A 13651-nucleotide genomic window follows, 5' to 3' on the forward strand; every position below is an offset into this window, starting at 1 on the left:
AACCAATGGCTAAGACGCCATGGCTAGTGAGCCCCTTTGGATGCTACCCCCGTTAATGTGTGAGAGGGGTAAGGAGGTAGGATAACAATTTAATTCAACCAGTCACATTAACCAACTAATATTTATTAAAAAAAGGATCAAATGCTATATGCTTTTTTTGTTTAAGGCTTAAAGGATAACACATTTTCTATTAAAACGTTAATTTAATATGACACTTGACAGTTACCTGTTTATTTTTTAGTTAAATCATGAACATAGTCGGATGAATACAACTTCCTTATGACAACTTATAACATGAATTATTGAAGAAAGCAAAACATCCATATCAACAAACACTGTGTAACCTTTTCGTATTCGATGGCAAAATCTGTTTCTTTTTACACCTTGATCGACATCTATGTAGTTAATGCGTAAAAAAATATTTGTTGGAAATTTTAGGTATTAAATGTAAACTAGTGAAAAAGAGAGTGTTAAAAAATAAAATACATAAACTTTTTATTTAACCTAAAAAGTTCAAAACCTATCCATCTTCATCCTCGCTTCTAAATGGCGTCGCTGTCTTCCTTATTTCTCGTTTCCGGCATAATATTCGCCGGAAATAACAGCCGAAGTTCTCTATTTGATCAATAAGTGATCGCCAAGTGCGTTTGAAGCAACCAGGTAATCTGATTTTGAAAATTTTTTCATGTTGGATATAAAAATGGCCAAATCGAGAAAATCGATGATATAACCGATATCACTGAAGCAAACATTGGCGATATATCGGTAATTATCGCCAATAATATCGGGACCGATATTATGACCGATATGTTTCAAGAGGTCCGATAACCGATATATCGATGATATATCACTTATATAAACTACAAAGATCGACATGAATAACGTAGTAACTTTTAAATTTTGTAGTAAAAAAGGTTAGTAAATATTACAAACAATAACAAGAAACCATGAATGACTTAGACTTGACCTAGACTTGGTAATCCATCCAATAAGAACCAATTATTCTACACGTTATTATTTGTTCTCTTCTTTCAGGTCATGAGTTTGATAAACTTCACTGTTAAATATTGTTAGATGGACATGGGTCCCACCCTGAAAGTCTCCTCACCAAGTCAACCTTTTAATCTTCTTCTTCTTCTTCTTCTTCTTTTCCCACTCCGACCAATACCACCATTAATATAATACACACATACATACCCACCATTTCATTCCATTAAAACAAACATGGGGCTTCCCTTCTTAATCATTCTCTGTTCCATCCTCACCATTCAATCCTATTCACAAGACACCACCACACCACCCCCAGGCTTCCGGTGCACCAACCCCACCACCACCACCTGCAACTCCCTCATCGACTACAAACTACCCAACACCACCACTCTCTCCGCCATCACCGACCTCTTCCAAATCAAAAACCTCCGACAACTCCTCGGCGCCAACAACCTCTCACTCACCACCCCCAAAACCCACCAATTCAACGGCGACCATGTCCTCAAAATTCCATTCCCCTGCTTATGCCAAAACGGCACCGGAATATCCAACCACCGACCCATCTACACCGTCGTACCCGACGACGGCCTCTACCATATCGCCGCTGAGGTGTTTTCTCGGCTGGTGGTGTACCAGCAGATCCAGAGTGTGAATAATATACCCGATGCGGATAATATAACAGTGGGTCAGGAGCTGTGGATTCCGTTGCCGTGCAGTTGTGATGATGTTGATGGAGGGCCGGTGGTTCACTACGGGTACTTGGTGCCCGCCGGGAGCTCGGTGGGTGGGATTGCGCAGCAGTTTAATACCACGGAGACCACCTTGTTGGATTTGAACGGGATGACTAATTCTTCCAAATTGCTAGCGGATTCAATCATTGACGTCCCGCTTAAAGGTAATAAAAACCGACATACTCTCTGATTTTTTTCGTAAAGTTACTTTAAAACGAATTGTCAGGTTATTTTATTATTTAATATTAGTAGTGACATTAGACATTTGGTTTGAATAAGTTGAAATTTTGTCTCGGGGCTTGAACTCGGGTATTGCTAATTGGTATGTTTAATAGCCTACCATAGAGAGACAACGCCGTTAAAAAATAATATTAATAGAATGTTTAGAAAATAAATTAAGTTAAAAGGATATTTGTATTGTATGAATGATTAAGAGTTGTAGGGATGTTTATTAAAAACGTAATTATTATCTGGTTATGATTATTGAAGTTGAATGATATTTTGGAAATTAATTTATATCTTATGTCATGTCACATGTGCCGGAGACCCGGAGTAATTTATATGTTTTAAATTAATATGATATTACAAAAGATTTCAAAGTAGGGAACCACCTAGGTTTGTATTGTTTAGTCTCGTAGCCAATTGATTTTGATGTTCAAATTTTTTTATTAGCATTGAAGATCATTGTATTATTGGAGTGATTGTCAAACATCATTTTAATATGTATTTGGTAGTAAAATATGGGTGCATTAGATTCTTGCTTTATAATTATATATCTTTAACTTAACTTTAAACTCTGTGTCATTGGCAGAAATAGGGGGTCGGGTCATGATAGTCCGCTAAAATGTTTGCCCGAACTCATAGATCAGTTTTTTTTTTGTTAGAATAACGTGAATCATTATAGTCCGGCAGAGAAAATAGTTCTATGCTGACATTGCAAGAGGTCTTGTATGCAAGCGGATTTTTTTTTTTTTTCAAAAGAGTGTGTGGAAAAAATACCGACTTAAATGGTGTGGCTTTTAAAAATAATTATTAAATAATAACAAGGTCCACAAACTTCAATGAATGAAGACAATTTATTTCATAAAAACTGCATTCACATTGTTCTACATTAAGACCTCTTCTTTGTGAGCCTGCCTTGATTCACAGGGCTTCTCAAAAAGTCTTGTTATCTTATATGTGGGTCCTTGATTTTTATTAAAAAAAAAACAAAATACTTGCCGATGATTTTGTGGTTTTTTATAACAGTTTGTACAACATCAATTAGTAGCAACTCTACGGACTACCCATTGCACGTCCCAAACAACACTTACACTATTACTGCTAACGGTTGTGTCCAATGCCAATGCAATGCTGCTACCAGTTGGATGTAAGTCAACTCTCAAAACCCAAAATAGTCATTTGGTCGACTGTTTATGAATTCTTATAGTCGGTTTTTGTTTTCAGATTGAACTGTCAGTCATCAGGGATTAATCTGCATAATGGTAGAACTTGTCCTTCAACACAATGTCCAGGCACCGCTTTTGATTTGGGAAATACCACTGCAGATTCTGGTTGTAGCCTATCAAGATGTTCGTATGGCGGTTTTATAAATAACACCATCTATACTCAGCTCACCCAAGAGTCCACTTGTCCAGGTAAATATCAACACTTTATTCATCATGTTTTCATTAAATTTTGGTGAATTTTATTCTTTTACAAAACTATAAATTGTGGGATAATAATCTGAACAAAATCATTAACAGGGGGAAGTGGAAACAACAATAGCAGCTCGCCTGGAAATAGTTTAAGCGGTTTGAGATGGAATTTTGTTCTCGGTGCATCATTTATTGTTCTTCATCTTATGAGGTTGTGAGATTTATATTTGTAAATGTCACGGAGTTTATTAGTTATTGTATGATCACGGTTTCATTTTCTTGCCTCAACTGTCATTGAATGGCTGTATACGAACAGGAGAGAATAAAATATTGGTTGATGTTTGGTCGTTTAAAATTTATTGTATGTAATGTTTGTTGTTTTTCATGAGAATTATATGGGTCACTGCATAAGCCTGCATTTGGTGCATGTCTAATAGAATGTTATGAGTCACTGTCACGGTCATAGTCGAAATCAAAGTCAATATTAAAATGTTTCTGTTTTCCTAAGTAGAAAGTGATGGGTGAACACGAAATGTGCCATAAGAGTAAAATTCTCTTTGGTTTGTGATTTCCATCGGTACAAAGGAGTGAAGAGGTGAATGTTTTGAGTCACTGTCATAATCGAAATTGAAATCAAAGTCAAAGTCAACATTAAAATGTTTCTGTTAATGAATCTTTTTTTATTGAAAAGTGATGGATGAATACAAAATGTGCCACAGCAGTAAAATTCCCTTCGGTTCAAATGTAACTATGAATCATGTTAAAGATGCTAGAAGTGTACTCGTGCTATGTTGTGGCCGCGGTCCACAATGATTTCCATTGGTAGAAAGGAGTGAAGAGGTGAATAATTAGATGATACATTTGGCATTTCTATGTTAAGGTTTACCTCAACATTGGTTGAGACCGTTAACAAGGCAAAAGATAAATACAAAATGGACTTCGATACAACCTTTTCAGAACATGATTTGGCCTATGCGCAGCCTTACCCTACACTTTGTCATGTGGTTGTTTCTCACAACTTGAACCCGTGATCTCAAGGGAGATCACAAAACAACCTTACCAATTACTTCAAGGTCCACCCTCCCGTAAAGGTCAATAGATGGATTCTAATTCCACTCATTACTTCAACACTTTAACTCTATATTCTAGCTAACACTCGTGTTTACATAGTCAGCTTTCCCTAACAAGTTCTCATGAAACAAAGTGACCATTTTTGCATTTGATGTTTGATAAGAACTGGAATTAGAAATTATTTTAATGGGTCTAAGAAGTTTTTGATGCTTGGTTGTCTACGGTCAGAGATTTTTTTTATGGTATAAATATTCTTTTTTAATACTAATTTCCAACATCCTGAATTCAACATTTTTGGGTCAAATCGGGCCGGCCATGTCTCATAATAAAATACAATTCCATTATAAAAGTATAGTGTAATTGAAAAAAACAAACAAACAATATAATAATAATGCCATAAAAAATATGCTTTATTTTTTTTAGACAATCCATTAAATCTTCAATGGTAACTTTTGCAAATAACTCTTTTTAAATATAATAAATACAAGAATCGTTTAGTAACAAACCAAGCAAAGGCTTTATCTGTCTTTTCAGCATACTCAAACCGTTTGCTGGGTAACCCATTTCAATCGTTGTAGTTGTTTCAAATTTTGGCTAAGCCGTAAAACTTTACCCATCTCGACAGTCGTATATAAAAGTAATTGAAATCGACTCGTTATTAACTTATATTTATACAGTGGCGGAGCCACATTGAGTCAATTGGGCTCGGCCGAACCCGGTTTTTTCGGTTTTATATATAACCTATTGTGATGAATTAACAAGCGCGACGAGCGAACCCAGTATCATTTCAAAAAAACATTCGAGCCCGCTAATTATGAAAATTTAGTTAACACTTTTTTTAGTAATAACTATTTCTTTTATAACATATAAAAAGCTTAAAAAAACTATAAAAATTAGTAACAAACATTATAAATGGGCCAAAATAATCCATATATATATATATATATATATAAAATAAAAAAGCTCAAAATAATTAATGGATTTGGTCAATAAACCCAACCCAATTAACATTTTAAACATAATAACTAAATAAAAATTAAATAAAGAAAACGAAAACAATGACCGCTCAATTTCTGTTTTTAGTTCACTTCAAGGCTTCAACCATTGCCTCACGGCCTCAGCACTCACTTATCGAACGTCAACCAGACAATAACGGCCGGCTGACTCTTTCATTTTTATTTAATATGACTTTGTGTTTTTTGAATGTTAATTATGTATACTTTTGTTATAATAGTGATATTGCATTTTATTTATTTTTTCGAATGACCGACCAGACCCATCCGGGCCAGAAAACTTTGATGCCGGAAAAGAATCGAGCACCAAAATTTCCGAACCTATAGAAAAAAATTTATGAGTCCGTCACTAATCATACTTGATATTAGGTTACAATTTCAAAAAGAAAAGTTGTACATTAGTACATAAAGAGTGAAGGAAAGCAGCCCAACTAGTGGGTGGATTTTGGGCTAAAAGTTAGTGATAGTAGATTAATAGTAATCAAAAGTTCTACATTGAACTATTGAAGTGCCTTTTGAATCTAATACATAATAACATCAATCAAGATCTGATTAACTAGTTCTACCTGTAGCCATATATAGAAGTATAGAACTGGTTCACAAAATGCTAAGTTGGTGTTTTCTTGTGTAGTGATGATTGACAATCTCTTTCACTTTATTCAAGCTAATGTGTATCCGCAATTGATAGTAGAGAAGATTTCATGCTTCAAGTTTATTTTCTCTCAGTATCATTCTTACATTTGCTACATTAAAAACTATTGTTTCTTGTCATCTTATAATTACTATTATAATTTTTATAACTATTATTATTATTTATTAATATTAAATAGACCCCAATGATTAAAAAAAATTTGCCATTAAAAAAAGTTATGAACTATAAGCGTTTTTTTAACAAAAAATATTTTATTTAAAAAGTGTACGTTTCCATTTATTTTTTAGTAAACGTTTGTATTTTTTTCATAGGAGGTTTTTATTTCACCTTTCAAAAACTTTTATTAAAATTTTTGTATTGCATTTTTCTAATACGTTCTCTTCTAATTACAAAACATGTTTTTGAACCTTTTTATGTAGAAGCTTTCTTTTTTTCCATATATTTTTTATTTTAAAAGACAAAATTTAGATAAAAGTATTAGAAAAATGTAAGTAAATAAAAGAGAAAATTACAAATTTGTTATTTTGAATTAGCTAAATTACGGAACGGATACTTTTCAAAAATAAGTTTCACTCTTTATCCTTTATTCACATATTTCGCTTGATTTTTGTCCATTAAACTAAGGTTAAGTTTTTCAGTTAAGTGAAAGCATGCGCACTGCACATGAGGGGTTTTTGATCATTTTATCTGTTAAAGGTTAAAATTATATTTTTATCATTACATTAAAGAGATGGAATAATAATAATAATAATAATAATAATAATAATAATAATCTTATTTTAGTTGCCGGCCCACAAAATATAATACACCCAATATAACCTCTTCAGACATACCTCTTTTAGTTGGGATTGTAATTGTAATTCAATTCTTTTAAATTCCTTTAATAAAGTGATTCTAAATTCTTTCAAAATGTGAAGGATTTCAAGTGAATTCGTTGGAATCTTTTTTTCTCGAGTGCTTTTTTTTACGAGAACAACGAATAAAACATTTTAGTTGTTTTACTTTTTTTGTTTTCGATTTATATTTTGAGTTATGAATTTATTATTATTATTTTTAAATATTTTTTGAGGAGCTTTTGATCTTAATAGAAACCCCCCCCCCCCAAAAAAAAAAAACGATTCCAGTTCATTTGTCAAACGAATATATCAAGAATGGAATTGGATTTAAATTCCTTCAAATTCCAATTCCTATTGAAATGTTCAGATTCCAAATCCTATGCAAATTCCAATTCCATTCCATTCTATGAAACGAACGGGCGCCCTAATATTTTTTACGTCTTCATCCTATGGTTTTCAAAGTTTAGTTTTAGTTATTGTTTTTAACATTATGAAAATATTTAAATTAACTTTTATATTTAAATGTCAAATAATGATCCAGATCTCTCTCTCTCTCTCTTGTTGAATGACCAACGAAAATGGTAAAAGGTGACCACATATGTTTATGGTAGCAGACAGTTCTGGGTAGCTCAAGTCTACCATCTTCTGTTTCAACGAAAACCCGTGACCAAGGGCTTATTGCGATAAACCTCGATTGGAATAAATTTCGAACATAATACCTAATATTCCCAACCCAAGTTTTCATTTACCTTTCAATATCAGTTAGAATAAAGCTCATCCAGAATCCAAATCAGATCAAATATATCTCAATAGATTTTCTCTCAACAATATTATCCATCTCCGAATCACATCTTTCACAGCAAATGCTTGACAAATTATTATTATTATTATTATTATTATTATTATTATTACTACTACTACTGTTGCTATTCATTTATTTATTTATACATAACGTGTTTCTGTTTTGTATTATTATTATTACTACTGTTGCTATTCATTTACTTATTTATACATAACGTGTTTCTGTTTTGTAATAAAGTTTGTATGCCACATATAAAATGCCTTGCATGCTTTAAAGAAAATAAAAAATGTTCTTTAAATAAAAAATGTTAACATGGAAAACGGATAATGATTTTTTTAGAACGGCTACACACTTTTTAATTCTATGATTAAATTTTAAATCAAAAAACAAACAAAAAAAAATGTAAACGCATTTGAGGAAAGTCTTTTCTCGATACATTGATCACACTAAATAAAAACCTTTGAACAAGTGTATCTTCAATGATATATTTTTGATACATTGATCATTCAATAAGTGTATCCTGATCATGTTGATAAAGGTGGTGTTTGTTTTTTGCTAGAAGATTTTTTTAGCCTCTTATGTATGCGCTGCACATATCACGCACAGACCTTTAGGCTTGAAGACTGTTTTTCCGAAGACATTTCATTAAAAAACGTCTTCACGCCCTCTTATCCTAGAAGACATGGACCAACCTCTTTTTGCATCTTCTGCATCTTCTATCTTTTTCCAAACCCTAGCTCCCTTTCATTCTACCTTCTCCTTCCCTTCATCTCCTCCCCTACCATCTCCCTTTATCTCTTCCCCGACCTCCACCACCGCGACCTCCACTACCGCGAACTCCACCATCGGCGACCTCCACTGTCGCTTCACACTGCTGCTGCTCCACTGCCGCACCGACAACCCCATACCTCTGCCGCCCTTCGCCTGCCGTATGTCCGCCGCCCGCTGCCACACATCCACAACTCCGGTCCGTGTATTATTATTTTGTTGATTTGTGTATTGTACCTATATTTGTATGATTTGTGATATAATCGGTTTGAATTTGTGTATTGGATTATACTATTGAAAGTTTATAATATCTGAATTTGTTGAAATCAGGTTTAATTGATGTTCATAGACTGATTATTGATGTCGTGTTTATCAATTTAGGTTTATTTTGTGTAAACGAGCTTGAGTTTGGCTTATTTTGACTTACAAGATCTTGAGAGTTGTTTTTCAATTATTGTTGAATGTTTATTAGTTGTTTTTTTTTTTGAAGAAATTGATTTGTTGAATTATCATTAGTTTTTGTTCAATTAATTAGTTTGCATAATTGTCCAATTATCATTAGTTTTTCGTTGAAAAAAGTTTGTAGAAAGTTTAGGTTTAATAAAGATCTTGTTCCATTAGGTTTGCAGAAAGTTTAAGTTTGAAGACCTTTTTTATGTTTAAAAATTCGGTTTATTTAAATTTATGTTTATTTTAACAATTTGCAGACGTGTTAAAAAATAAACAGTCTTCTTCTTGCAAACTGCAGAGGCTTGGTCCACCTTTTCTACTATAGATGCCTGCAAATGTGATTCGCAGACTGTAGATATTTTACCTCTTAAAAAACAAACAGCACCAAAATAAAACAAGTAAATTATAGGGAAAACACTTCATAGAAGTCTAGCGTGTTTAAAAATAGTTGATGGTAATTTGATGAATTATCATGGTTTGAAACTTGGCACTGGTCATGTAACCTTTGTTATTGATATTTTGTTTTCATTGATGAACTATATAGTTATGCGTTATAATTATAATCTACTCATATTATTAAAACAAGGTTTTCTGATCCCATTTCATATCTTTATATTAGTTTATTTTTCTATTTTTTATAAATAACAAGCCCTCATAGAATTTCTTGTCAGTAAAATAATTCAAAAATAAAATAAATATTTATCATTAAATTTAACGCGCCTATTTTTTAGTAATGTTTTAACCCGTTTTTACATTGAATATATTGAAATATGTTGTGTAATCCTAAGGCTGGTCTCTATGGTGGGGGCTTCGAAGCCCCTTCACGGTGCCACGTGGGCACTGACGGCATCAAAGCCCCAAGCTATAATTCCCCTCTATGGTGGGGGGCATCGAAGCCGAAACATAATATAATAAAAATTAAATAATATATTAAATATAGTAATACTAAAATTAAAATTTAAATAAAAATAAAAACCATACAAATAATAAAAAGAAAAAACATACAAATAAAAAAATAAAAATACAAAACGTAACCAACATATAACTAATATTTGTCATTCTCATCCTCGTTTGTATATTTAGCAATTATCCTTGCTTTTCTTTTCTCCAAAAACGCCCGCGTGCCTGGATCTAGATGCGATAGATCCTTTGAGAGGAGTCTTTCTTCATGCATCTCTTTGTATTCCGCATGCATCGCCTTTCTTTCTTCGTGTATTCTCGTGAATTCATCTTTTGTGTTTTTTAGCATCGGCAATCACGGTTAGTTTGAGCTCCAAGTTGTCAAAACACGAGCTCACTTCAGAACTCATCGAAGATGTCGTTCTAGATGAAGATCCTCCACCTCTAGCCATCGCCTTGGCTTTATCTCTTCCTACTGGACGTGGCAGCTCGTCCGGTTCATTAAAAATAAATTCGGGATCCAACTCGTTTAGATTAAGTTGACAACAACCATCCGACATGGGTTGAGATGGTGATTAATTGGCTGAAGTAGACGTTGTCTTTGACTATTTAGACGGTCGTGGTGTGATGTCGGGACCGGATGCCACTTTGGCGAGATTGTGCATTGTCTCCAAATTTCCATCATATTGAAATCTCCATGATAAACGACCTTGTATTGTTTTAAGCAAGCCTCCATCACATTGACATCACTCATGCCGCTTTTTCTATTTTTGTTAACGCGGGTGTGAACGTTGGTGAAGTTGGTTATTTTTGTGTGTATTGCCTTCCATTTGTTGTAGACGGAATCATTCCCGCGGTAGGCACCTCGACCCATTGTAGCAAAGAATTTAGTGCGTATTTTGTCCTAAAACTCAGGGTTAGTGCGTATTTCGTCCTAAAACTCAGGGCAATGTTTCCCGTCACCTTCGATACATATAAAAGCTTAGTATTAGTAAACAAAAAAATAATAAATAAATAAAACATGGAAAACATATAAATATTTTTATATTTTACCTTGAATTGAGTCTTCGGATGAGTCGATCCACGCATGCGCTAACGCCAATTCCTCATCCCCTCCCCACCTTGTCTTTCGGCCTTTTCGGTAGTTGTTTGATCGTCAGCCGGATTCTTTTTTTACGACTTCTTTTTTTAGGATGAAATTGCGTTTCGAGTACTTGGGTTTCGGGTACTTGCGAAGACATATACGACATTGGCGGTCGAAAGAACATATCAGGGGTAAACGATTGATGGGTGAAGGCATCACGGGTCGTTGTTGGTTTGCATAGAAAGGGTTATTAGGGTCGACGTTATTTGCGAGCAAACTAGCCCACCACATGCGACTCAGATCCCATGGGTTTGGGTTTAGGTTCGGGTTTGAGCTCGAGCTTGTGTTCGGGTTTGGTTTGGGTTCGAGCTCGGATTCATGGTTATAAAAGTTTAAGAGTTTTAGAGTAAAATGTTGGTGTGAAAATGAGAGTTGTTTGAGTAAAAAAATGAAAAATAGTTTGAATTTATAGAGAAAATGGTTAAAAATTTAAAAAAAAAATTCTAACGATCAAAAAGCTATTGGGGAGCCCCCCCCCCCCCCAATTCTCCTCTCTGCACCGACCATCTAGATCGCGCCCAACCTCACCGCGTCCCTCGTCTGTGTGGAGGGGCTTTCGCGCCCCACTAAGCCCCTTTGGGCGCCCCGTAGCGAAGGGTCTAATAAACCTAATTGGCGGCATACCTTCCAATCCCCACACTCAATCAGCCCTCTCGTCGGTTTACCGTCCAATCTCCAAACTCAATCGTCTTTCCGATCTGAAATTGCATTCACCAATGTCTTAATTCTAAGGTATTTCATAATTTTAGTAACTTTATTTGCTTTTCAAATTGCATTTTAATTTTAGTAACTTTAGAGCCGAGGGTCTCTCTGGAAGCCACCTCTTTATTCCTTGGGATAGAGGTACGGTGTGCCTACATCCCACCCTTCTTATATTATAACAACCGGAGCTTACAATTCCTTAGATTTTACTGGGTATGATTGATTGATGTGTGGTTTTCAGATTCTTGATTAACTTGGAAAAAATCCTCATCTTACATATGTGTAGCCAATCGTAAGTTCCAATCAACCCAATTTATGATTTATTCAAGATTACTTATATTATAACAACGGTCCACCGTGGTGATATGCTCGTAATTGCGTTGTCAAGTGATACAATTCAAGCTCCGGTTTGTTTACAATATTAAAACCCTTAACAATTCTATTATCCATAATAAATCATTACTTATTAGTAATCTTGACAACATCAGAAATTAGGTTGTGGTAATAGAATATTAGATGATTCCTTTTAGGGTTAATTTGTGTTATAAAGTTTTTAATTATTCATTTGTTGGAAAATAACTAATTAGGTTACTTATTTTGAAAAAAACAGTTTGAAAGGCGAAGATTAACCAAGGATGATGTGAGGAGGCATGGTTAATGTGTAAGATCTTTACTATTTTCTTTTATTTTACATTATATTTACTAATTGTTTTATCATCCACAAACGTTGCAAGATCAACCTTCTAGTGAATAACACGTAAGCTTCAAGTCATTTGCTTGAGTTTTAACGATGCAATTTTGATTTTAACTGTTTTAGCTTTTTGTAGGAGACATGGGATGTGGGAAAACCTCGGTAGCATTCTTGGCATGAGTGGAGGTTACTGGTTCTCTTAAATGCTCTTATTATTGGTAACTTTTCATAAACCTATTTGTGATAATGTTTCAGGCAGCTTTTATGTTTTCAGCTGACTTACTTGCCATCCAACACCATGATCATCTTCTTAATTTTCTGGAGAATACGAAAGATATACCTTGCAAATCATTTGTTGCTTTGTTAACGGGCTCAGTTCCAGTATGATTATTAAAGTCCGTCTAATTTGTAAGAAATGAGCCTATATCACCAATTAATATGAGTATGTTGTTTTCCTACATGATTTGTTTCATAAACGATGGAATACTTCTACTTGGAGCTACCTTCCACTCTAATAACGTGAATTATGGGAAGTTGCTAGCTTGATTGGAATTTAGATAATAAAAATAGCTTGTTTTCATCTGATACGTGCGTGATTGGCTGGACCTTGACTCAAATCTCAAAACTACATACTTTAATAGTGGCACCATACTTCTTGAAGGTGTTCATGATCCGTTATAAAGATTTTTAGTTCAAACTGTTGGTCACAGGTTTTTTTTATTTGAAAAACCAAAACAAAATCATGACTGTCTGTTTGATTTCACGCCTTGAACTCACTGTGCTTTATGAAAAGATTTCCTAAGCAAGGCATATATATATATATATATGGTAAGGATCCTAAGAGAACCATTAGTAAATTGAGAACTTTGAGAACCATTTTGGACCACAAAAAAAAAACATTTAAAAAAATATTTAAAAAATTATAAAACAAAAAAAAAACAAAATTTTTTAAAAAGTAAAAAAACCAAAATTCTTATATTTCATTCCGGTTTCATTAAAAAACACGATTTTTTTTCTTTTTAATTCGTATTATACCTATACATATATGTATACTTTCATTTAATCTTAAGTTACGTAACGTACACATATGTACATTATCATTTACCTTAAATTATACATATGTGTATAGGAAAAATCTGTGTAAATATTATACATATATGTATAATAAAAAAACCGATTTTTTTTCTTTTTAATTCATATTATACCTATACACATATGTATACTTTCATTTAATCTCTAGTTACGTAATGTACACATATGTACA

The 13651-nt window shown here is 33.6% G+C and overlaps 1 protein-coding gene across 1 annotated transcript; it reads left to right on the forward strand.

The window, feature by feature from the left end:
* The first annotated feature begins 1218 nt into the window (after positions 1 to 1218).
* On the forward strand, positions 1219 to 3604 carry LOC143596348 (lysM domain-containing GPI-anchored protein 2-like). Its single transcript, XM_077075144.1, has 4 exons — positions 1219 to 1885; positions 2970 to 3090; positions 3168 to 3358; positions 3467 to 3604. The coding sequence occupies exons 1-4, from the start codon at positions 1225 to 1227 to the stop codon at positions 3574 to 3576; spliced, it is 1083 nt and encodes a 360-aa protein (XP_076931259.1). The 5' UTR covers positions 1219 to 1224; the 3' UTR covers positions 3577 to 3604.
* Positions 3605 to 13651: the final 10047 nt, after the last annotated feature.

Source organism: Bidens hawaiensis, unplaced genomic scaffold (assembly GCF_021521415.1).
Source record: "Bidens hawaiensis isolate Kalapana, Puna unplaced genomic scaffold, B.hawaiensis_p1.1 tig00046253_1, whole genome shotgun sequence".
Classification (NCBI taxonomy): Eukaryota; Viridiplantae; Streptophyta; class Magnoliopsida; order Asterales; family Asteraceae; genus Bidens; species Bidens hawaiensis.

Excerpts from the sequence above, each read along its gene's own strand:
- LOC143596348 (XM_077075144.1), top strand. The coding sequence starts at position 1,225 with ATGGGGCTTCCCTTCTTAATCATTCTCTGTTCCATCCTCACCATTCAA. Across the intron at positions 1,886-2,969 it reads CATTGACGTCCCGCTTAAAG|TTTGTACAACATCAATTAGT; the intron begins GTAATAAAAACC and ends TTTTTATAACAG. Across the intron at positions 3,091-3,167 it reads AATGCTGCTACCAGTTGGAT|ATTGAACTGTCAGTCATCAG; the intron begins GTAAGTCAACTC and ends TTTTGTTTTCAG.